General features: G+C 43.0%; 2 protein-coding genes and 1 pseudogene across 3 annotated transcripts; 1 reads left to right on the top strand and 2 right to left on the bottom strand.

Annotated features, from left to right (window-relative positions):
• The first annotated feature begins 334 nt into the window (after nt 1-334).
• LOC127317135 (protein-tyrosine-phosphatase IBR5) lies at nt 335-2,855 on the top strand. 2 transcript variants are annotated; one of them, XM_071823521.1, is made up of 6 exons: nt 335-713; nt 1,074-1,173; nt 1,492-1,549; nt 1,644-1,750; nt 2,299-2,348; nt 2,383-2,855. In XM_071823521.1, exons 1-6 carry the CDS (start codon nt 474-476, stop codon nt 2,542-2,544), a joined length of 717 nt encoding a protein of 238 aa, XP_071679622.1. In that variant the 5' UTR covers nt 335-473; the 3' UTR covers nt 2,545-2,855. The 2 variants fall into 2 exon arrangements, with proteins under 2 accessions (XP_071679622.1, XP_051203616.1); XM_051347656.1 differs by having other exon boundaries at nt 342-713; nt 2,299-2,855.
• A 317-nt stretch (nt 2,856-3,172) lies between these two features.
• LOC127317134 (trigger factor-like protein TIG, Chloroplastic) lies at nt 3,173-7,865 on the bottom strand. Its single transcript, XM_051347655.2, has 12 exons — nt 7,535-7,865; nt 7,351-7,434; nt 6,810-6,938; nt 6,425-6,513; nt 6,134-6,317; nt 5,416-5,506; nt 4,987-5,141; nt 4,620-4,712; nt 4,299-4,391; nt 3,914-4,144; nt 3,706-3,801; nt 3,173-3,468 (listed from the first exon to the last, which is right to left on the bottom strand). Exons 1-12 carry the CDS (start codon nt 7,790-7,792, stop codon nt 3,391-3,393), a joined length of 1,581 nt encoding a protein of 526 aa, XP_051203615.1. The 5' UTR covers nt 7,793-7,865; the 3' UTR covers nt 3,173-3,390.
• Nucleotides 7,866-8,928: 1,063 nt separating this feature from the next.
• On the bottom strand, nt 8,929-12,756 carry LOC127315931 (aspartyl protease family protein At5g10770-like; annotated as a pseudogene).
• Between the last annotated feature and the right edge of the window lie 12,370 nt (nt 12,757-25,126).

The raw sequence follows: 25,126 nt of genomic DNA, 5'->3' as shown, positions 1-25,126 counted from the left end.
CCCAATACTCTAGAGTATTATCCACACTAATCCCCACTGAAACACTAGTACCAAACAAGGCCTTACACGGATCTTTTTTTCGGCAAGAGATGATATAATGGTCATTGGACTGCGGGTTGATAGATAAATTTTCCAAGGGGCCTAATAAAAATTGCCGCGACGTACCACGGTCGCTTCCGCGTTTTATTAGTACAGATCTATATAATACAAAATATATATACCATATAAAAATATATATCATGATGAATCTAATGGTAGTGTAAATACTTGGTCAAACTTTACCACCACTACATTTTTGGGAAGGGAGGAGAAAGTACTTGTTTGTGTAAAATATCTGGTAAAAATAAAATAAGAAGAGACAGAAACGCAAACGCAAACGCTTCTTCTCTCTCTTGAAGTTCCTCCAGGCATCTCCGATTGGATTCGATCACTGCCGTAGCGGCTGTTCCGATCTCGATCTCGATCGGAAGGGGATGAGGAAGCGGGAGCGTGAGAACCCGTGCGGGATCTGCGGGCATTACCACAGGTACGAGGAGGGGGAGCCGTGCGGGGTGTGCGGCCACCGCCCGCCGGTGCTCGCACCGGCGGGCGTTCCCCGGCAGGACTCGGCGTTCCCCTCGGAGATTCTCAAGGACTTGCTCTTCCTCGGCAGCTACGACAACGCCTCCCGCTCCGAGCTGCTCAAGACCCTGGGCATCTCCCACATCCTCAACGTACGTACGCTTCTTTTATTGCTTCTCCGCGACTCGGATTCCATCCGGCCTTAGATTGCTAGTGCTTCCCCGATAGAAATGGAAGGCCGGTTCTAGGTTCGGTTCCTGTTTATTTATTTAGAGTAATAATGTTTGCATTTAGTAGAGGCACTATAAATATGAAGGAAATAACAGCCTAACAACACCACTCTTTTAGAAACAGATTGCTGCTGACAAGTTCAGCTTACTACTTGCTAGTCGTTTTACAGTACTGATCATATTAGCACCGATCACCCTGTCACACACCGTTTTTAAACTCTGCAAATGTTTTTGCTCTATTTGAAACTGAAATGATATTTTGCAATGCTCTTTACTGGACAGACCGTCCCTTTCTGCCAAAACCTTTACCGGAATTCCTTCACTTATCACTGCCTTGAAGATGGCAAGACTTTGCAGTTTGATGATGCAATCCAGTTTCTAGGTATGGTGCTCTTCTTCCACTTCCAGTCCCCAGCCAACAACAGATATACATACATTGTGTTTACCATTTCCATTGTTCTGTTGACATTTGTTGCTTGTGGCAGACATTCACTTTCTTTTAGCATAAAGCATTTTTCAACCTCAATCTACTATCCAATATGCTTTCTATGACTATCATTTAACTCATGTTCTGTAGATGCCCTTGTGATTTTTGCTGTTCTGTCTCCCAGTCCCTATTCCCATATTGAGCATCGGATTATCTAATGCTGAGTCATTAAGGGCATCCTGTACCTACTTATTTTGTTATTTTCAACTTCAGAACAGTGCGAGAGGGATAAAACACGAGTTCTTGTCCATTGCATGTCAGGGAAGAGTAGGTGTGTACATGTAATATTAGTCCTCATATAGCAGTTATTGTTTCTTATGTTGCTGGGACTTCTGTGACTAATGCGTTCAAAATACGTTGATCAGGTCAGCTGCATTTGTGATAGCCTTCTTGATGAAGTCCAGAGGCTGGCGACTTGCACAATGTTATCAATGGGTGAAAGAACGGAGACCACAAGTTCAACTGGCTGATGGTAAGACTTCCAAGATGAATCATTCTAGGAAACTGGGAGAAAACATAAAGATTGAATTGTACCTCATAATTGAGGTCTGCTGTGAGTCTAATTTCTGAATTAGAGTACTCAAATATGTACTGCTGCACAACTTAGTTGGGAACACCAATCTTGCTAACGCGGTACCATAATAGCATGAAACTTTTCATATTTGCTGAGGATCTAACTAATGTACAGTCAGAAGATTCGATGGCAAGGTACAGTGACAATTTACATCAATTTGCTGGTCGTTGAAAGCATAAAAAGGCAACAAATGAACAATTGAGCCTATATGCATAAAGAACTCTGCTGTTGAGGTAGTACAAAATCTAGCATTTTAAAAGATTGAGCCTATATGCATAAAGAACTCTGTTGTTTAGGTAGTACAAAATCTTGCCTTTTGAAAGTCGGACTATATATAATTCAAAGTTTATTCTGGATTATATAGTAAGTACTATGAATTTAGTGGCAGGTCTTTCTCAAAAAGTATCATGGTTGGCTAAAGAAATATTCTTACCTTTTTTTTACAGCGGCACAGCTGCAGTTGATTGAGTATGAGCAGAAACTTTTTGGCTCCAATGTTGGCATGGCAGCTCAATCTTTTTCTCCAACAGATTCTACTTTCCCTTCACTTGGATTTGGTTTTCCAAAACCAACAGGTGACATCCAGGTGCCCACCTTCAATCAGCATACTCCAGCCTCCATCTTTGAGCGTGTCAGCTCCAACAACATCCCAAGTAATTTCACATTTGGAGCTGAAAAAGTTTCCGAAGTGAAGCTTCCAGACAGCGGTAACGTTGGTGTGGCCAACTTGGCCGGGAGTGAAAGCATGATGGACAGCTCCTAGGTCGCTTTGTAAACAGTATAAATGTATCAATCGATGCATCAACTCATGTTTCTTGGGATAGTTTAGATTTCTAGGTAGAAAGGTTGTAAATTTTTGTACTGACTTCTACACTATGTGCAAGTGTTTCGTCCATTGATACAATCTACACTTAAGAGGTCTCATATGTGCTTCTATTCAACTTCTGTAACGTAATTCACATGGAACTGAAGTTACGCTGGAAAAAGTGGTAGAAGTTTTATATGTGCTTGTTTATATTGTACAGATTTATATGCTAAGAAATTTACAGCCCAAAATCTTTACATTGTTGTCATCTTCCAGAGTTCTACTTTCTTATCGATTACATGGAGGACGCAGACATAAAATTGCACAGATCCACCAAGATAATTTTCAGGTCCAACTAAGATTTGGAAGTTGCTCAAGAATTTGCAAATGTTTGAAGTTGAACTACCCATGAAAGATTGCTAGAAATAAGTGGGCTTGAAAGGGCAAGATCCTTGAGACCTTCAATCGAAGATTGCTGGTCAAGTTTTTATCCGAGACAATAGAGACTATAAACATATTTGACAGTTCATTTCTTATAAGCAACACAACTGTGAATCTGTTGTGGAGTGGATTACCATAATGTAAAGAACATATATAAAGTAAACTTGACATCTACATATTAGATCATACTCCTCTTGTGCTATGAACAAATTATACACTTGTTTGTAGCTCGTCATGAAGTTCCACGCCAGCCTGCCATCTTTGAAAACTGACAGAGCATCAAGCACAGCCCTCATTGTCTGATGTACTCGATCGTGCAGTTCTCCTTGAGCCACTCGAGCACCTTTGCAGCCTCAAGAACATCTTGAACCTGCATGATTCAATTGCACAACAAACATTTAACGAGATTTTCCAGCAGAAAAAACAAGATAAGTTAGGCAGATAATTTCCTTGGCATGGTAGTTTAATTATCATATAATGTGCATATGTACTGTATTTTAGTACTTGAAATTTACTTTATCCCAAGAAGATCAAAAGTGTGTTGCCAAACCGCAGCGGACTGAAGGAATTCAGCACTAAAAAATACGAGGAAAAACTGTCTAGAAACCTGCTGCTTGATGTTCCCCTCGTCGTAGTCCTGGTTATAGCGTTTGAACTCTTCTATGGAGTTCTCAACTTCCTTGATGAGCTGGTCGGTCGAGTACTGCACAATGATATGACACGTTGTTAATACATGGATGAAAATGCGCGAATCAAACATCAAATGAAGAGGTTCTATCACTAAAATCACAACTACATGGCAAGCATGTTATCACCTGTAAATTTTCGGCCTTGAATATTTCACCAACAGCCAACATTTGTTTAATGATTTTAGTGATGTTCTCCCGCTCACTATTTAGGTACTCCTGGACCGACCTCTCACTTGAAAGGGATGCTAGCTGGTCTTTATCTAGCTTCCTTTCTGCCTGCAGTTGCAGAAGTTTGGCTCCATACAACTGTTGGCCTTGCTCTTGAAACATGGCCCGGGGAACATCAACCTCAACCAACTGAACAAACAAATGAAAACGTTAGTGCAAGCTTATGCAAACTTGGAGATAGTGTGGAAAGGAATTTGATAACTGAACCAATGGTAACATATGAATGATCTCCCTGCGGCAGTACTAGAGACTTCAAAAGCTATTTCAGAAGTAAGACCACAACCTTTCCGAGCTGGTCGAGGATGGCATTATCTGTTGCTTGTTCTATAGCTGTCTTCTCCACTTCTTTGCATCTTTCCAAAATTCTTTCTCGAACCTGTTTCAGTCAGAAGGGACGATAACTGTCAAAGCAGGTGGAAAAATTCATCAACCATCCACCGTATTAGATGATGCTCACAGTTTACAGAAGATATTTATAGGGTGATCTGCAAATGATCAAACTGGAGTAAATTCCAAAAATAAAACAGGTTTAACAGGTTCATATCGTGTGGATTTTGCAATGGCCATGATTAACTAATAAGTGAAATAAATACAACGGTGAAACCTGATCCATGGTAGTGCATCCTGGAAGGAGCTTCACAGCAAGTGAATCATCCAATTCTGGCATCTCTCTGAAGAAGAGTTCTTTGCAGACAACCTACATAATACCAGTGAAAATGGTAATGAGAACCTGCAGCACTAGCTATGGAGAAAAGAAATCTGTGTCACTGTGGATTTCATGCAGTTTAACTTTCAGGAGTAACCTAAAATCTGTGTCACACATGAAAATCATACTAACAGATGTTCATCAAAAGTAACTACAAAGTGTTATAACTTTGGTGTGATATAGGCACAATATGGTGTGATTACTAGTTGGTAGTAAGAGTAGCGTACATAGATATATACAGTTTGGTCTTTCGGAAGTGACTCACAGTAAACTGGGCACGGACACCTTGCAGACTTTCTTGATCAAAGGACTCAGGGAATTGAATAGGAAATGATCTAGTCTCACCCGGACGAATCCCAATTAGTGAACCCAGAAATCCAGGAACAAGGTTCTCATTTTCCTCAGTGTCCAACTGGAACCCTGCAAGCCATAGTAGATGTGCATGACATTTCAAGTTAATGGAATAGGAAACTGAATATGAAATTATCACTGTCATTTCAAGTTACTGGAAATGAAAGCAATACTGCCTATTCTATCTATGTTGCATATACTGTAAAAGAGAATTCAGAGGACATGTGGAATGAAATATCACATCACTACATTAGTCAGTTGCAATCAAAGTGGTGCACCGCGCCAATGGTAATTGGGAAATTAAGTTGTGAAAATTAAATAGAAAGGTGTAAAGTAAACAAACCTGTAGCCTCAGCTGATGGAATTTTTTCACCTTTAGAGCCATCGCTTGTGATAGTTTCAGCCAATATATCTATTACTGTTACATCACCGACCTACATGATGAAAAAATGGATGCTGTTACAATACAACCATATTACCGATGCTTACCATGAAATAAATTTGATCTAACATGCCAACTCCAAAGAAGACAACAAGTTCCTCCATTTTATTATGAAAATAGTAATGCTGCTTGACATTGCAAATAAACCGTTAAGGGAATGTACGTATATAATGACACGGACGTGGCAATATTATAGGCTTGGCTCATATCTCTTTTGTATATGAGCCGTCCTAATGGAAAAAAATGCACATTTGTAGGTTATTTGTAAAGAACTGGTGGAAAAAAGGTACTGTACATATCAGTACCAGAAATAGATATAGCACAACAGTGTAATATCAAGAAGTTCTTGAATCTGTTTCGTTCAGTTAGTATATACCAGTTATATTAGAGCACATACATCATAAGATCCCAGAAACTTAAAATCATGAAGACACAAAATATTTGGAATAAGATGAATAGTTCGCCACTTAGCCAGAGACTGACGGAAAATTAACCGATTTCTGCAAAACTGTGTCTGTTTACTTCAATGCAGAAACCATAGTCCTGAGTACAACTAACTCTAACACACAGTAATGCTTTCATTGGAATATTGTATACTAGAGCATCTACAAGAACTCACCTGTAGACCTCTGTCAGAGACTACTCGAAGAATCCCTAGAGATTTACGACGACGCTTAAGCTCCAACTCGGCTGCCTTTTCAGCATCAACAATTTCATCTATTTCAATAACCACTTTGAGGTTCTTATATTTATCTTCAGATAACCACTGGAGTTCAGGAACAACATCCACCGCAACATCATATCTGAGAAAATTTGACATAAACAAAAAAAATAGGATGAAAACCAAAGAATTTGAAATGATTTCTAATAACGTAATAAGTAGGACGCCCAGATGGGAGTAATTGTGTACCTAAACACATGGTCGAGGGAGAAAGCATCATTCATATCATCAAACTTAGTGAGAATACGTACAGAATCTTCTAATGCCTTATCTTCTACCTAAAAAAACCCGACAATATCAGCTGAACAGATGCAATAATAAGCACAAAGGGAGAAAGGCAAGTAGCGATTCAAAACGAGATTGGAACTCATAGGCAGGGATATCAGCAGTGAATTCATCACTGGTGATCTTGCCAGTTCAGTTCATATGAAATCATAGATCCATAGTTCAAAGTTGTTATTACTTGTCGTGAATAGTTGGGAACAAAGAATCCATCACAATAAATATCAGGGTATTGCTTTGTAAAAATGGACCGCGGAGAGATAAAAAAAAAGGACTGGGGAGAAATTGATACCGAGGACAATGCTTGAGGAAGCGTATGTCTTAAGATAGCTTCGACCGTGGCAGCCCGTACATGCTGCGGTCCAACGTAGTTTAAAAGCACATTTTCTGGAACTATCTTTCCAGGCCGAAATCCAGGGACCTGATAAAAAGAAATAGCAGAGCAACACTGAAATATCTGTAGAAATGCAGAGCAGGACGCAGTTGGATACAACACACTTCTTCGGGGACACCTTGCAGATGTATGCTCTTTTCAGAATTTGGAATTTTCTGGTATTTACGCGCTCTTACTATGATCAACTGATTATAAACGAAGAAATGAAGACACACTTCGTGACTAAACCAATGGCAAAGAAGGCGTTTTTTCTGGATTCTTATTGTTAGTCTCATCATCGACAGCAAGCTCATTCATGGTTACAGAACATGCAGCAGTTAAACTTCGGTGTAAGACTACATTTCTGGTCGAGCTATGTAAATTTTCACAAATTATTATGTGTCCTCACTAACAGGTACAAATGTGCTTCCTCTGTTAGCACAGTTAGAAATGGTGGTACCTTGAAACGCTTTGAGTACTCCATAAGGGTGGTCTGGTAACATTCTTGGCATATAGACGGAGGCACCTCCACGCTGAACTTAACCTGGCACAAGAATCAAGTACAAACGCATCAGCACAGCTCCTACTCTAGTGCAACCCAATGCATATGCAATCAGAGAGACAGGCAGAGTCGGGGTGCTAACGCTGGAGTTGGGCTGTGGCGTCTCGGTGACGCGCACGGAGTCCCCGCCCCCCGCGGCGGCCTGGCGGAGCTCCAAGGCGGCCGAGGCGACGGGTAGCTGCCGGCGGCGGCTCAGGAACCGCGAGGTGGACAGGGAGTGTGAGAAGGCCGACGAGGAAGGAGACCACGAGGATGCACGCGGGGAGGAGAAACCGGTCGGGCGGCCGGATTGGTGGGTGGAGGCCGTGGAGGCGGCGACGGCCGCGGTGGCGAGCTCCATAGCCGCGGCGGCACGGAGTGGAGTGGAGCGGCGCCTGTGGTGTGGGGTGAAGATGGTGGGAGAAGCGGGATTAGGATTTTGTAAGGAGATAATAAGAGAATAAGAAATGTAATCCATGAATTCTTTTTGTTGGTTTTATAGTCTTTTAAATTTTTTTTTATTGGGAAACACCCCCTAGCTAGCCATTTATTTTCGAAATTTCAAAAATCAGATTTTGAACTTTCTAAAATATCCGCAAGAGACATGTTGGTAATAATGTCCACAGACGAGGGAGTACAAGGGTGCAAAATCTCAACACGGGATAATTTGTATTCCAGACCATGTATAAATAAAAGTGTGGATATGAGTATTGTGAATAGTGCACATTCTTCAAAATTGTAAATTTTTTAGGTTTTCATTTTTTTAGCCGAAATACAAAACAATTCAGATTGATATTTTGTTGACTACCTCCAAACTTTTTTTCTCAACATTTGTAGGATGATTTTCAATTGTTGAAAATGAAAGGCTTAATGTATAAGGAGATGGATACAACCAAGCTGAATCCATGTGTTGAATTCCCACGACTACCCCTTCGTATCGGTTTATAACCCTATTACGCTTTGAATTTTTTTACCATTAAATTTGTCAATAAAATATGATATATATGCCACAAACTTTTGTTGGTTCTAGGTTGATCAAGAATTAAGTAAGTTCTAGATTGATTTTGGGACTGTCTATTGATCTACACAAATTACAAATACATGTGCAATTTTATATGTGTGTAATTAAACATCATTTTTCCTTTTTTGGTGTAAAGATATCATTTTTACTAGTTGCATATGAAATACAAGTAAAATTAGTTGACCGAGAATTAAGATAATTATAGATCTACCGAGAACAATGCACGTCCATACAGTATTCATTGGCAGACACCAGGCCTGAACCAGACAGTTTCCTGGCGAGGATCATAAAAAATACCTCGAAGGTAGGCTGATTCACATCGAAGATTATATCATGAAAGATTTAAAAACCTCGAAGATTTGCTCTTTTTTCGGACTTCATTTTATAAATTGCTCGAGATAACTCACGCATCTCTATGAGGTATGGTATTCATTGTAAATAAAACTGCTGCTGCAGGAAGTGCGACCGGTTAAATCGTGCAATACAATATTCATCATCAGCAGGCACCAGCCCTGAACCCGACAGTCCCCCGGCGAGAATCATACAACACCTCGAATGTTCGCTGATTCACGTTGCCGATGATCCCGACGCCGCCGTCGCGCCCCTCTGCGATGAATGCGAGGCAGCTTTCCACCAGAACCCCCGATGGCACGTCGAGCTCGATGGTCGCGCTGCCGTTGAAGGTGAGGGCGACCTTGGGCACGACGACGTCGCTGTGGCCGGTGAAGTTGTAGCACGTGTCCAGCCCGGTGTCCGAGGACGGCACGAGCGGGTACTGGGACATGGCGCTCCGGAAGGCCTTCCGCAGCGCGTCGTAGGCCGTCTTCGGGAGCCCCGTGATGACCGTGCCGGAGTCGATGATCAAGCCCCCCGCGAGCACCGACGGCGCGATGTCCAGCGGCTTCCCGCCGACGCTTATGCCGGTGAGCGTGACGAGGTAGAACGTGGCGATGTCCGGTGCGTAGCGGTACATTGGCGTGAACACGAAACCGGCCGTGTTGTTGGGCGGCGGGGCGAGGGTGAGGAACCCGGCGCTGCTGTTCGTCGGCGGGAGGCAGTAGGAGAAGGCGACGCCGTACTGCGACACGAGCGACTCCGGCGCGCCGCCGAGCCCGAGGAGGCCGTCGAACCTGTCGTAGGGGCCGTGCTGGTTGCTGCCGCAGCCGAAGCCGAACTTGCTGAGGGAGACGCCGGCGCTGATCGTCAGCGTCTCGGTGCCGTACACCCCCGTGGTGATCGCGCCATTCCCGTACTCGATGGCGTACCCGCAGAGGGACGGGGCGCCGGCGGCGGTGCTGTTGGTGCACCCGTTGTCGTAGCCGTCGACGACGAGCTGCTTGCACGCGGCGGTGCCGCAGGGGATCGGGCGGAAGGTCGACGACTTGGCCGGGTCGAAGAGAGGGTCCTTCTGCGGGTAGCACTGGGTGGAGTTGCAGGGCTTGCACTGCACCCACGACAGGTCGCTGCCGGTGTCGATGAGGACGGTCTGCTGGACGGCGGGCGTGCCGATGCCCAGCGTGACGACGTACTCCAGCGAGTCCACGGCGTCCCTAGGTACGTGGGGATGCTCGCGCCACCTTCGGAGAGCGTGGTCATGCGCCCGGTAGCCTTGCTTATGATGTACTTGGCGCGGGCGCGGTCCATCCGGAGCCTCTCTTCCAGAGATGGCTTGTCGCTGGCCCCTGACCCCGATGGCGCGCAGGGTCCGTGCCGGTGCGCCAGAGGCAGGGAGGCGCGACTAGGCTCGGAGGTAACTGAAATAAACGTGGAAATGTTAAGTTTACCGGGCGTTTGTCACGTGTTCCACAACAAGATTTTCATTGTGCATCAAGAACCGCACTGCCTTTTTTTCTTCTCAAACAATCTCTCTCTCTCTCTCTCTCTCTCTCTCTCTCTCTCTCTCTCTTACTTTTTTGTATCTTTTACACCATACAATCTTTGAACTTCAAACTTTACAAATAATTGAAACATACTAACAACTAGAGTGTGGGAAAAATAGTTCGAATTTCCATGACATTAGAAATATTTGTTTGAAGAATTGTTTTGAATTTTAAATTGTGCATTAAAAATCGGAACTAATTTTTCTGTATTCTAGTTGCTATTTTTCCAGTGACTTGCAAAGTTTCAAATCCATATATTATATAGTTTGAATGATACGAAAAAGAAAAAAAATGCAGGTGAGCAATGTCATGGTGCTCACTCACAACCTCGTACTGCTATTAACAATTGAGATATTAAAAGACCGGCGGTCCTTTTCGTAAAAAAACTTTTATGTTTCTAAGAGCATCTCCAGCCGCGTCCCCCAAACCGTCCCCCAAAGCGCGCCGGATCGAGCGTTTGGGGGACGTGTTTTGTTCGTGCCGCCTTTGGGGGACGTCGCTCCCCAGCCGCGTCCCCCAAACGTCGCCCCCAAATGAATATTGGTGCACGAAAATAAAGGTTTTCATTCAATTTTGATTATATATTACAAAGTTTGAATGAAAAAGGCTAGATTTCATCTAAACCTAGACTACTGACCGCCCGGCGGTGCGTTCGACGGCCCCACCCCGTCGTCGCCTCCCCTACGCCACAGCTCCTCCTGCGCGCGCCTCCTCTCCTTGCGTTCGGCGGTGGCCAGACGGTGCCGCTCCCGCCGATAGTCCTCCTCCGCCCTCCCCTGCTGGGCCGCCTGGAGGGAGAGCTCGACGGCGCGACGAATCTGCGCCTCTTCGCGAGCACGGGCGTCGTCCTGGAGCTTCTTCTCCGACTCGAAGGACTCGACGAGCGCGCGTTGCTGATCGGCCGTCTCGTCCGGGTGTGGCCCGTCGTCGTCGGACCACTCGAACTCGTCGTCGTCGTCCTCCACCTCGGTCTCCTCCGCCTCGGCCTCCTCCTCCTCCTCCATTGGCGCCTCCTCCTCCACATCTGTTGGCACCTCCATCATCGCCGCCGCCAACACGGCGTCCTCCGCCGCCAACTGGTCCGCCTGCCTCCCCCAGATCGCCCTCAGCGCCGCCTCCCGCTGATGACGCTCCTCCACCGCCAGCTGATGCTGGCGCTCGATCGACTCCCGCCGCCGGCGCTCGATCGCCTCCCGCCGTTCACGGTACAGCGCCTCCCGCTCACCGCGGCCGGCGCTGGCGCTCGTCAGCCCACCGCTGCTCCATCTCCGCCCGTGCACGGCACCGTCGCGCCTCACAGCAGAGTCGAGGCGCCGACGCCGCAACGGTGGCGTCCTGCTGCTCTGCCACGCTGCTGCCGCCGCGCGGCTCGCCGGCAGCGGGGCCATGGGCGCAGAACGCCGCCAGATCCGCCGCCTGCGCCGCCTCCCGCTGCTGGCGGGCCTGCTGCTGCATTGCCTCCCGCCGCTGCTGACGGTGTGCACGCCATCGCTCTTCCCGGGCCGCTGCTGAGGGGTCGGTGTCGACCTGCGTTTCCGGGACTGCAAGTGGAGGGGACGGCGGTGGAGGGAAGTGGCCAGCGCCGGGGCGGTTCGCCATTGCTACTGGTGGTGGAGGAGACGGCGGTGGAGCAACGAGGGCTGTGTTTGTTGCCGGCGGGGTGTGGTGGCTACCATTGAGCCGGGAGGCCTTTTATAGACGCCGGCGTCGGGAAGAAAGCGCGGGAACAAGCGAGAAGAGGCGGGAAGAAAGCGCGGGAACGGGCGATGGCGTGCGCACGCCGGCGACGCGTCTCGTCGGCGTAGCACCGACGAGACGTCTCGCCTGCCCCTCCGTCGCCATTAAGGCAAAGATGCCGCCGTGTGTCACTGCGCGCGAATAACTTCCGTCGCGAGGTAGGCGACGGTTAGGTTAAAATTAACTGTGCCGCTGACGCATCGGCCCCGCCACTCCCCGTCTCGCTTTTTGTTGTGTCCGGCGTCCCCGGTGCGTCCCCTGTGGGACGGGGACGGGCTCGGAGCGCCGGACACCGAATGGGGGCGCGCCGGACAAAAAAGGGCTTTGGGGGACGCGGCTAGAACGCATTTCCTGTCCGACGCGCCCCAAATCCCTTTGGGGGACGCTTTGCGGGACACGGCTGGAGATGCTCTAAGTTCCCTCTAAATTAAGTAAAATTCTTGCCGTACAAAAGAAAGTATGAGAAGTTGCTGGGAAGTGTACGTGTATGCGCAACCATATACTCGCTTAATAGATAGATCATTCCTAATTAGAGAACGAAAATTTACGCTGGTTTATTTCCTGACCTCTTGAAGTGGAGCACACTGCTTGTGGCTGGAAAGAGCTACCCGGCACCACCACGAATCCTCCAAGTGCAACGGCATAGTAGCTGCATAGCAGGAGGCAAAGCAGCATAGGAAAACCCATGGTTGTATGTATGATTAGCTAGGTTCTCTCTTGCCGATCGATGAAGAACAATGGAATTGATACGGTGGGTATGTATTTATCAGTCAACTTGGTTTGGATATTGCATGTCGATGCCAAGGAGAAACATCCATGCTGATGTTGGATTGTCCTATTGTTCTGTCGCGCAGGTGTTTGCAAGACGCCAACGTACCTGCATTTGGCATCGGTAACATCATTCTGAGCGTTACAGAATGCAGGGTACTTACAATGTCTCCACTAAACTCCATGTCGTGCAGGCCGGCCGGACTACGTACTAGCTAGTACTAATAAACAACAACTGTACAATGCTGGCTTTGAGGATTTGATAAGTTCAATTGGCGAGCGGCGGTTGGGCATATAATTTATCCCTTATTGTCCATGCATGCCGCCGCTGGTCAGCAGTGCCTGCTGCCATGCATTTCTGGAAAATGAGGGTTTCAGTTCAGGTTGGTACGGGATGTGCGCAGCCGGGACAAAGCAATCGGGGACTAACCCCTAGTCCTGGTTGTATTGCAAACTGGAACAAAAGGGAATCTACATGGTTATGCTTATGCATGGACATTTAGGGTGGAAGCGCTTTAGTCCTCCACACGTCAGGCGCAAGGGCGTGCCCGTTTCTCTGCGCAGGAGACACGCACAGTTTAAATATTGAAGATCCACGGCAGTGGCAGACCTCTACTCCTGCTATAATTTACTATGATGGGAAACAATTCCTAGGGTTATAATGTCGAGACTGTGCGTTGCCCCGAAGGCTGCCGACAAGCTGGCATATAAAGGAGACAAACCTATCGTTACAATGGGAAGTTCTTATCCGACTACGTTAGAGAGTTCCTATCTAATACAGATATCTCCAACTCTTGTCCTCTAAGGCCTCGTCTTGGTCCTTAAGATGGATGTCGTCTTGGGCATAGACACACGACTTGGATCTCAAGTAATTGAAATAAATATGAAAATGTTAAGTAAATCATTGCCTTTTGAGTTTGGATTATGATGTCTAAGCACAATTAGCTTAATTTTGATCTATATTTTATTGTGTATGATAAGAATCAGTTGTTAGATCTGAATGAGTATTTTTACATGCTATAGTGCATTACAGTTAGCCAGCTTGATGTATATATTATTGTTTATGAAAAGATATGTTGCCGTGTAAGCACATTTAACATAACCATAATTTATATATTATTGTGTATAGAAAGATCTGTTCTTAGATCTATATATTATTGTCTATGTCAAGATTTGATTGTTAGATCTATATGTTATTTTACTTTTGTTAATGTATTCAGTACCTGGAGGAGTTGGGCAGTCTGCGGAGCCAGTTGTGATTCCAGAGGCTGCTCCTCAAATGGCACAGGAGGTACTGGACAACCAGGGGAATGTAGCTAAAGCAAAAGATAGTGAAGGGCAAGGTCCTAATAAGAAGAAGAAGGAGGAGAAGTCGGGATGTTTTAGGTGTAAGCAACCTGGACACCACCTTGACAATTGTCCTACTCCTTTTTGTGATTTATGTGAGTCTGTTCATCATGCCACTCATGCTTGTCACTTACATCAAGCCCCCAAACCAACAGCCATTCTCCATGGCTATGCAAATGAGGCATTAATGTTCTTTGAGCTTGCATGTGGTGCTTTCAAGGCTAAGGTGGAGAACCCAAGACTTGCTAAGATCACGGTGGAGGGAGATGCTATGACGATTCCCGAGCTCATTGATCAACTTAAGAAGATAGTTCCTTCTGAAAAGTTCAATTGGGAAGTTTTTCACCTGAAGGAGAATATCTATAGGGTCAAACTTCCAAGCAAGTTGGAAGTTCAGCGCCTTAAAAATCTTGGTACGTATATTTGCAATGATAGGGAGTCACATCTAGTTTTTGACATTTGGTCTTCTTTGGAGGAGCCAATGTATATGTTACCAGAGGTTTGGGTTCGTGTGACTGGCATGCCTAGTGACATTATATCCGATTATTTGTCCCTATGGGGTGTGGGTACTCTTTTTGGTAAGACACTGGATGTGGATATGGCTTTCACTAGAAAACATAAGGTGCTTAGGATCAAAATTGGTTGCTTGGACAGGCGTCTTATTCCTAAAGATAGTGACATGTTTATTAGAAGGGGTTTTTTCAAACTTTTCTTTGAAGTTGAGGATGGTAATGGGAATCAAGAGGTAGATATGCTTGAGGCTAATAATGGTGGGGATGGAAATGATGATGCGTCAAATGGTGAGCACAACAAAGAAGGGGACAATTCAATGGATATGGACCCCAAAGGAAAAGATGAGGCTATTAATTCAAACAATGGTGGTCAAGTTGGGGCTTCCATGAATAATGGACTCCAAGGGATGCAATTGGCTCAAACTAAAATTAGTATTGGGGCTATCAAGGTGCCCCTTAGCCCATCAGGTGATTTTTTATCTGCAAAAAATTTGAGTCCAAATAAGTTTCCTCATATTTCTATTGCTAATGTCCATTTTCGGCTAAATGACAACCTTGTCGCTGATCCCAATGTCGATTCTGTGGCAGGGAGGTCGGCTTGGGGATTGCCCCGTGTTTTCTCGGGATCGGCACATGCGAATGGCAGAAGGAGTGACAGTGCTGAGGTGCAGCAGCTGTCCGCCTCGAAGCAGTCGTCGTCAGCAGCTGGTGGGCATGCGGGCGAATCAGAGACGGACACGTGCGGGCGTGCTGCTCTCACTGGGATAGAGGGCGGATCCGGTGTGGCCAGGGCGCTGCCGTTGGGCACTGCTGATGGTTCGCCAACGATGCAGAAGATCCGCATGCCACACGGGCGATGGAGTGTGTCTTTATCACTGCGGCGGGGACACACGAAACGAGAAAGGAGAGGCGGATCTTCTACGCCGGTGCAGAAAAATTTGAGTACAAATTCGAGCTCGATGGCACAGACAATCCTGATGGTCAGCCCTGAGCGGGACCAGACAAACTGCATCAATCATTGCAAGGTGGATGGCCAATCATTGCAGATTTTGTCCTCTGCAGAGAGTGGATCTTCTGTGCATTGTGCGCCTGTAGCTTCTGGTATGGACCATGGTTCTCATCTTTCTTTGTGTCATAATTTAAAGTTTTGTGGAAATGAGTTTATGATGGCCGGTGAAAACTTATTTCATACAGGTTTTGTTGGAGATACAAGTTCAATGGGCATGGCTCAAGAGCTCAATGGAGAAGATTTTAAGTTACATGAAGGAGATGTGCAACTAAATAGCAATAAGCCGAATATGATGGGGATTGCCACGTCTATGGAGGCCATTGGTAATTTAGATACTACAATCTCAAATGACTTAAATTCTTCTTGTACCCTAAATCTCATTGATTGTGTCCCTGACAATGTACCAGCTAATCCTTCTGTTGAGGAGGTTATCGCTTTTGGGGGTATTCCAAAACCCTCACCCGGTATGAGATCAAGCTCAAGGTTGGGAGATCAGAAGGATGGGGATATGTCTCAGTTAGACAGAGCTATGAAGAGGGCACAAATGCGGGATGTTCTTCCCAGTAAAGGTAATTTATCAATTCCGAAGTTTTCCATTATTAATATTCCTGATGAGGATCTTATACATAGAGCGGAGTCTTTAGGTGTGTCCTTGGGGACCAATGATATGGAGGTGTTAAGATCTATTAAAGGGATTAAAAATCTAGAGGAAAAATGTATTTTAACTATGTTGCAAAAAAGTGTAGATGACAATTTGTATAAGGATGAGGGGCCATCGACTCTTGTTATGTCAAAAGTATCTACTCTTTGTGAGGACTTAATTGAGGATGAGAGTGTTCCAATTGATTTTGATGATCAGTTGGAACACTTAAAGCCGGTTATCAAGGTAAAAAAAAACTAGACAAAGGAAAGTTTATGACACAAACAATATCCGTAAGAGTACTAGGAAAAGATTTAAGAAACAATTATCATAATGCAGAATCTAAAAGGCATGAATTGGAATCCAGGGGGTTTTGGAGATACTGCAAAGCATTTGTTTGTTAAAGAGGCTATTAGAGAACATAAGTTAGATTTCTTAGCCTTGTTGGAGACTGGGAGATCAAACTTCTCTATACCTTTTCTAAATCAGCTTGCATCGGGATACAATTTTTCGTGGTTTTGTTTACCTCCTCATGGTAGGTCTGGGGGTATTCTAGTGGGAATAAATTCAGACAGCCTACAAGTGATAAAGGTAACTACTGGGGATTTTTGTGTCAAACTCCATCTCAAATGCAAAAGAGATGGTTTTGAATGGATTTTTGTGCCAGTTTATGGGGCTGCCCAAGATTTGCACAAGGGGGAATTTTTAGCAGAATTAGTGCGTATATGTGAATCCGAAACATTACCTATGTTGGTAGGTGGTGATTTCAATATTATTCGGAAAAGGGAAGAAAAGAATAATGACAATTTTATTGCTAGATGGCCCTTTGTGTTTAATGCAATTATTGAACATTTAAACTTAAGAGAAATTGCGCTCTCAGGAAGACAATATACGTGGGCGAGTCGTAGAAGCGAACCTACATATGAGAAACTAGAAAGAGTTCTCGCATCCATTTCTTGGGAACAGAAATTTCCTTTAGTGACTGTTCGTGCATTAACCAGGGCAGAGTCTGATCACACACCGATTCTCATTGACTCAGGGGTCAAAGCTCATTTGGGTAATATCTCAAAATTCTCTTTTGAGCTACATTGGTTGAAACGGGAGGGTTTTTTTGAGATGATACAAAAGGAGTGGAATTCGGTGACTAATGGTCTTAATTCTATTAACGTTTGGTTAAATAAATTAAGACATATTAGAAAATTTCTCAAAGGCTGGGCAAAAAATCAAAGTGGAAAATACAAAAAAGAGAAAGAGAGATTAATACAAATTATAGATCATTTAGATATCAAAGCAGAAATTAATCCTCTACAGCCGCATGAGAGAGAGGAGCTTCAAAAAGCTAATGAAGGTTTGCGTAAGTTAAGAAGGGAGGAAGAATCTAAGTGGGCTCAACGAGCAAAAGTTAAACATATCCAGGAAGGGGGGAATAATACAAGGTATTTTCATTTGATTGCAAATGGTAAACACCGGAAAAAGAAAATATTCCAATTAGAACAACAAGAGGGGACAATTGTTGGAGAAGACAATCTAAAGGTTTATATCACGGAATTTTATAAAAAATTATTTGGGCCACCAGAACCAACTCATATTTCGTTAACTGAAGGAATGGTGCATGACATTCCACAAATTTCAGTTAACGAAAATGAAATCCTAACAAATCCTTTTACTGAAGAGGTGTTTGAGGCGATATCACAAATGGAGCATAATAAAGCTCCAGGTCCTGATGGTTTTCCGGCGGAGTTTTACCAAAAATTTTGGAACGTGATAAAGTTGGATTTGATGGCACTCTTTAATGAATTAAGTACAGGAGAGTTGTCTCTTTTCAAACTTAATTTTGGGGTCATTACATTATTACCCAAGAAAGAGGACGCGGTTCAGATCCAACAATATAGGCCTATTTGCTTACTGAATGTGTGTTTCAAAATTTTTACTAAAGTTGGGACAAATAGAATACGGGGATTGCCCCAAAGGTTATTAAACCCACACAAACTGCGTTCATGCCGGGGAGGAATATTTTGGAAGGAGTTGTCATTCTGCATGAGACAATCCATGAAATTCATAATAAGAAATTGGATGGGGTATTATTTAAGATTGATTTTGAGAAAGCGTATGATAAAGTTAAGTGGTCTTTCCTACAATAAACCTTGAGAATGAAAGGTTTTGCTACGGAATGGTGTAGCTTAATACAGAAGTTTGTTCAAGGTGGGAGTGTGGGAGTTAAAGTAAATGATGACATTGGTCATTATTTTCAAACAAAAAAAGGTTTGCGGCAAGGGGACCCTTTGTCCCCAATGTTATTTAACATTGTTGTAGATATGCTTGCCATCTTGATTGAACGTGCAAAAAATGATGGGCAAGTCAGAGGACTCATTCCTCATCTTGTTGAGGGGGGTATCTCTATACTACAATATGCCGACGATACAATCCTTTTTTTGGAACATGACTTACTTAAAGCTGTGAACATGAAGCTAATTCTCTGTATTTTTGAAGAATTATCAGGACTTAAAATCAATTTTCATAAAAGTGAGTTGTTCTGCTTTGGAAAGGCAAAGGATGAGGAGGACGAATATAAAAGGATCTTTGGGTGTGAAGTTGGATCTCTTCCCTTTCGATATTTAGGTATCCCAATCCATTACAGAAAACTGAGAAACTCTGATTGGTATCCAGTTGAATCACGGTTTGAGAGCAAACTAGGATGCTGGAAAGGAAAGCTTTTATCTTATGGGGATAGATTGGTGCTTATTAACTCAGTTTTAACCAGTTTACCTATGTTTATGTTATCCTTTCTAGAGGTACCTGTTGGGGTAAGGAAAAGATTGGATTTCTATAGATCTAGGTTTTTCTGGCAATCTGATGAAAATAAGAAAAAGTATAGACTTACAAAATGGAATATTGTTTGTCGGCCTAAAGATCAAGGTGGTTTAGGTATTGAGGTACTTGAACTAAAAAATAAGTGCTTATTGAGTAAATGGTTGTTTAAATTGCTCAATGAGGAAGGGGTGTGGCAGGAATTATTAAGTAATAAGTACTTAAAGAATAAGACTTTATCGGCGGTACAATCAAAGCCCACAGATTCTTCATTTTGGAAGGGTTTAATGAGAGTAAAGGATGAGTTCTTTAATAGAGGTTTTTTTAAAATTGGTAATGGAAGGAGTGCTCGTTTCTGGGAAGACGTGTGGTTAGGGAAAACCACTCTGGCAAATCAATATCCGTCTTTATATAATATTGTGCGTCACAAAAATGTAACGGTAGCTCATGTGTTAGCCCAAATACCACTGAATATTAGTTTCAGGCGGGCATTATTGGGGAACAGATGGAATTTATGGTTACAGTTATGCCAAATCCTAATGACGGTAAGTTTAAATGATGAGAAGGATCTTTTTGTTTGGGGATTGACATCCAATGGTAATTTTACGGTAAAATCTATGTATGAAGATCTTATGAGCGATCATACCCCTTACTTGAGAAAATACTTGTGGAAGGTTAAAGTTCCTTTGAAAATTCGGATTTTTATGTGGTTCCTTAGTAATAAAGTTTTATTAACTAAAGACAATTTAGCTAAGCGGAATTGGAATGGGTGTATGAAGTGTGTTTTTTGTGGTGCACAGGAAACTGCTGAGCATCTCTTCATTACTTGTCCTTTAGCTAAATTGCTATGGCGTACGGTTAATTTCACTTTCGACCTTCCGCCTCCAACCAATATTACAAATATGTTTGGAAATTGGTTAAATGGAGTAGATAGACAATCCAAAGCTTTCATCCGTATTGGGGTTTCTGCTTTATGTTGGTCTATTTGGAGGGCAAGAAATGATATTATCTTTAACAAAAAACAATCTTTTCATTATTTGCAGGTTATTCACATGATGGCTCACTGGGTTCAGCTTTGGGCTCTCCTTTCACCGGAGGGAGTACGGGATGCCATGGTTTCTGGATGCACACGGCTCCTGATGGTCGCTCAGGATATCTTGTGCCAGGCTGGTTGGCGTCATACTAGTAGGCTACAATGATGTGTAGTTTTACTATGCTCCTTTTATTCCGCTGGTTGATTTTTGCATCAACTATTGGCGATGTTTGAGTTTTGTGAGGTGTAAGAATTTATACTTATGTGATTTTAATAAAAGGCTGTGTGCATCATCATGATGCAGAAGCCGGGGTTAAACTCCCCATTTCGAAAAAAAAATTCCTATTCAGTGCATAAGATAAAGGGAAGAAAAGGTGTGCGACGCCATGTTCTCTCTATATGCCTTTCTATTACATGATCTTGGTGTTCACCGGTACAACCACTAATCATTTAAACTAGAGTTATTTTAAATTTATTTTACTGTTAGCTTTTTCTCACTTTCAAGAGAATAAGCACACATCAGCATGAAAGGAAAATGCAGCACAACCATGAAGAAACACGGGTACCCATAGAGCACCTAGCACGCCTCCTCCCACAAACGACTATATGTCGATGGCATCGAAGATCAATAGTGCTAGGAGCATGAAAGGGGGAAACATTTACAAGCCTTAACATACCAACTAGCAAGAAAAACGGGATACATGGCAGTGAAGAGGCAGCGTTCAAACCAGCTGGAAACCAAAAAACAACCACGATAGGAGGAAAAAAAGGAAAGAGGAAAGATCAACATCAACAACAACATGGATAAACACAAAATATCCATTATAAAACCAGACAACACCCAACAAAAACAAACCTTGAGAAGAAACACTAGGACGAACAAGCGGCAAGGGGGTTATGCGACTTTGAGAAACCAGACAAGGATGTCATCTAACTTCTGTCACCATGATTGGACCATGTGAAGGCCTGCTTGACCGGACTGCACCAATCAGAATAAGTATTCGGCAAAAACCAAGGAATGGCACCAAGCGAGGAAGATCTGGTAGATGAAGCTCCACGGTGAAATATGGTGTGGTCATTAGAGCAACCCCGCACACTAACCACACGTGCCACGCCAATAGCATACAAACCACGCCATGGAAAAAGCGCAAATTACACCAAAACAATGGAGAAGAACTGCCACAAACATGACCACTGCGACGAGAAGGACATCAAGCCATGGCAGCCCTCGAGGAGCAGCGAACAAGAAACGTGCAGAAAGAGCATCAGCTGACCGACGACCAGGGAATGTGGAAAATGAAGATGAAGAAGGAAGGGGGCTGATGGTTGTAATATCCCAGGTTTAGAGGCTATAAAATGATAGAACACCAAAGTGTGCATTGCATTCATGCATAGAAAATCTGGGGAATTTTCGTGCTTTCAAATAAAACTTGTCACAGTAACTGAAGTTTCACTTGACTTGCTGGAATTGAAGTAGCTCATCAAATAAAGCGTTATAAACTTCACGGTGATCTTTGCTAAAACCTTGTTTTGGGTAGAGATGATTGTGATATATGAATTAGATCAAATGGAATTAGATTTGCAACAACACATTCTTTAAGAATCAAACCCTAACTTATTAACACTTAAAAGTTAGCAACTACCTTTGTGTGTAATTTAATTCACTTCTATACTTATTACCAAATAAGGTAAACCATGGGGTCTAAAGTGCATAAAAGCCACACATTCTTATTTAAATCATAACTTATTAAATATATGGAATATCATAAAACTAAATCCGTTTACATTACAAATTATAGTTCAAACTATTTGAATAAAACTAACTATGAATATTGTGAAACTCATATGATCACGCCATGGTGAAATCAAACATCAACTATCCAAAATTGAGGAATAACCCTCAACCTTGACCTTTTGACCAATATTATAATATAAAACCAATCAAATATGATATAGTGACTCATCAACAATAATAAAACCATCCACAAGATATTTAGTAACAAATGCCATTTGGCTATCTAAAAATAAATCATATGAGAGGATAATCTTTATGCCACATAGGATGAAAATATCTACATGACTTGCATTCCAAGCTATGCCACCTCATACTCAAAGGATTGCTATGGATGAGGGCATGACAACCAAGCACCTTACTCATCAAACCAAAACAAGATTCATCCACCTATGTGTCATGATGCTAGAGCTTGCCCAAGCCTATAAAAGGAGCCACGACCTTCATCCATTTGGTCATCTTGTACCATGATACAAAGAAACCAAAACCTTGAGACCTTCCATGTGAATTAGCAAGGATCAAGATGAAGAAGCTAGGAGGTGGATGCATACCACAAGATGCAGGTTTATCAGATTTCCTGAAGAACAAGCTACAGAAGATACCAAGGTAGAATTTCTAGGTAAACCATATATTTAGAGGATCATATCATCATCTCTTAAGTAGGACCTTAGGATATTCCAAGATATTGAGAAGTGAGAGAAGTTATAATACTAATCATAGCCATGCCCATACAACAATACTAGAGTAGTACTAATCCTAGTTGTTCAAGACAACATTTGATCTTAGAGGTGAGAACCTTATTCCAATAGCAATACCTTAGGAAACCAATTCCATAATCATCACAACTTGGTATTAATTATAAACCCTAAGAATCTAGGATGAGTGTGTTGAGAGAAATAATAAATAAGTGATTAGTGATGAATAAGTGGATCATGCCTAATGCAGGATCATACCTTGTGAAATTAGATGATAAATTAAACCTATATGATCAATAGGTCTCATTTATCACATGAAATAATAAGTATATCACTAGTAGTTAACTCCAAACCAATCCTCATGCCTTGTAGGGCGGATTAATGGCATTGACTAAACCTTGCTTATCCAAATACTAGGGACAACCATAGCATTGCCTTGATACAATAATTCTAACTTAGTGAGGAGAAGTAACCCTAGCCAATTAAACATAATATTAGCTAATGCTTATACCCAATTCTAGCTTGTGTATCACTTGAGTGATCACAACTAAAACCCTAGATCCCCTTTGCATTTCAATCCAAGTATCACTTGGGATTATCAGTAGAACCCTGCCATGCCTCATGCATATTTATACTTCAATTAGTGAAGCATTATCAAAACCTTAAACCTTTTCACATAGGATCCAATTCACATAAAATGATAGGCCCAAACTTGTGTATCATGAATCCCAATTATAAATCAAGCCATAGATACTTAAGGCCTAAATGTCATTTGGTGAGTAAAGTGAAACCAATATCCAATTCTATCTTGCTTTCCAAATACCTTGCTTAGTGAACCAAATGAAATAGTAATTGATAAAATAGAACCATCATATAAGTAGTTGATTTAACCATGAGAAATATAGGATCTATCCTAAATAGATTAAGCTTAAGCTAGTTAATGGAGATTGGTGATTGTAAAGTTTATTCAACCATTTTCTTAAACCCTAATAAACCATCATATACATAAAATCATGAACTCACCTCATTCCCAATACCATTTAATTTAAACTTTAGCCATAATGAATATATGTGTGAACCATCCATATTACTAAGTATTAGCAAAACCTAATTATGTGTTCACTATGCACTTGTTATTAATTCTAAATCATTTAAAATAATCTGGTTCTTAAATTTAAAAAGGGAATTGAGATACATAATTAAAACCATTTCCACCTCACTCAAATCTCACCAAATATCAATCTAATCAAAATTTCAAAACTTGTTTAAACAACAACATTAGGCAGTGAGCATGCTTATAAAGTTGTATTGATATTCCAATAATTTAGAACCTACAAAATAAACAGAAATCAAATTTGAATTAAATAGCAAATATAAAAACATAAATAAAAAGAATAAATAAAGAAGAGAGGGGAGGCTTACCTGGTGGACCGCAGTAGCCCACGAAGCAGCCCACGTCGAGACCCAGCCCACGAACCACGCAACCCAGACCATGTACCGTTTCGTCGCTGGCTGAAAACAAAAGGAGAGCGTTGTCTTCCTCTTCTTCCCCGCGGACGACACGACGGCTGATACGTCTCCAACGTATCCATAATTTCTGATGTTCCATGCTAGTTTTATGACAATACCTACATGTTTTGTTCACACTTTATATCGTTTTGATGCATTTTCCGGAACTAACCTATTGACAAGATGCCGAAGTGCCAGTTCATGTTTTGTGTTGTTTTTGGTTTCAGAAATCCTACAAAGGAAATATTCTCGGAATTGGACGAAATCAAGGCCCAATATCTTATTTTTCCCGGAAGGTTCCAGAGCACCGAAGAGGGGCCAGAGGGGAGCCCAGGGGGCCCTACCCCACAAGGCGGCGCGGCCAAGGGGGGGGGGGGCGCCCCCTACTGTGTGGGACCCCCAGGACCCTTCCGACTCCGCCTCTTCGCCTATTTAAGCCCTGGTGACCTAAAACTTCGACACCAATAAGCCACGATACGAGAAAAGTTCCAGAGCCGCCGCCATCGCGAATCCAAGATTCGGGGGATAGAAGTCTCTGTTCCGGCACGCCGCCGGGACGGGGAATTGCCCCGGAAGGCATCTCCATCGACACCACCGCCATCTTCATCGCCGCTGATGTCTCCCATGATGAGGAGGGAGTAGTTCTCCCTCGAGGCTAAGGGTTGTACCGGTAGCTATGTGGTTCATCTCTCTCTTTGTGATCTAGTTGAATATCATCTATGTGCTACTCTAGTGATGTTATTAAAGTACTCTATTCCTCCTCCATGATGTAATGGTGATAGTGTGTGCATCATGTAGTACTTGGCGTAGGTTATGATTGTAATCTCTTGTAGATTATGAAGTTAACTATTACTATGATAGTATTGATGCGATCTATTCCCCCTTTCATAGCCTGATGGTGACAGTGTGCATGCTATGTTAGTACTCGGTCTAAATTGCAATGG

The sequence above is a fragment of the Lolium perenne genome, chromosome 7, assembly GCF_019359855.2.
Source record: "Lolium perenne isolate Kyuss_39 chromosome 7, Kyuss_2.0, whole genome shotgun sequence".
NCBI classification, from domain to species: Eukaryota; Viridiplantae; Streptophyta; class Magnoliopsida; order Poales; family Poaceae; genus Lolium; species Lolium perenne.
The sequence above is the reverse complement of the archived record's forward strand: the minus strand, read 5'-3'. Positions and strand labels throughout refer to the sequence as shown.

Excerpts from the sequence above, each read along its gene's own strand:
- LOC127317135 (XM_051347656.1), top strand. The coding sequence starts at position 474 with ATGAGGAAGCGGGAGCGTGAGAACCCGTGCGGGATCTGCGGGCATTAC. Across the intron at positions 714-1,073 it reads GCATCTCCCACATCCTCAAC|ACCGTCCCTTTCTGCCAAAA; the intron begins GTACGTACGCTT and ends TTTACTGGACAG. Across the intron at positions 1,174-1,491 it reads TGATGCAATCCAGTTTCTAG|AACAGTGCGAGAGGGATAAA; the intron begins GTATGGTGCTCT and ends TTTCAACTTCAG.
- LOC127317134 (XM_051347655.2), bottom strand. The coding sequence starts at position 7,792 with ATGGAGCTCGCCACCGCGGCCGTCGCCGCCTCCACGGCCTCCACCCAC. Across the intron at positions 6,514-6,809 it reads TTCCTCAAGCATTGTCCTCG|GTAGAAGATAAGGCATTAGA; the intron begins GTATCAATTTCT and ends GGGTTTTTTTAG. Across the intron at positions 4,145-4,298 it reads TCCTCGACCAGCTCGGAAAG|TTGGTTGAGGTTGATGTTCC; the intron begins GTTGTGGTCTTA and ends TTGTTTGTTCAG.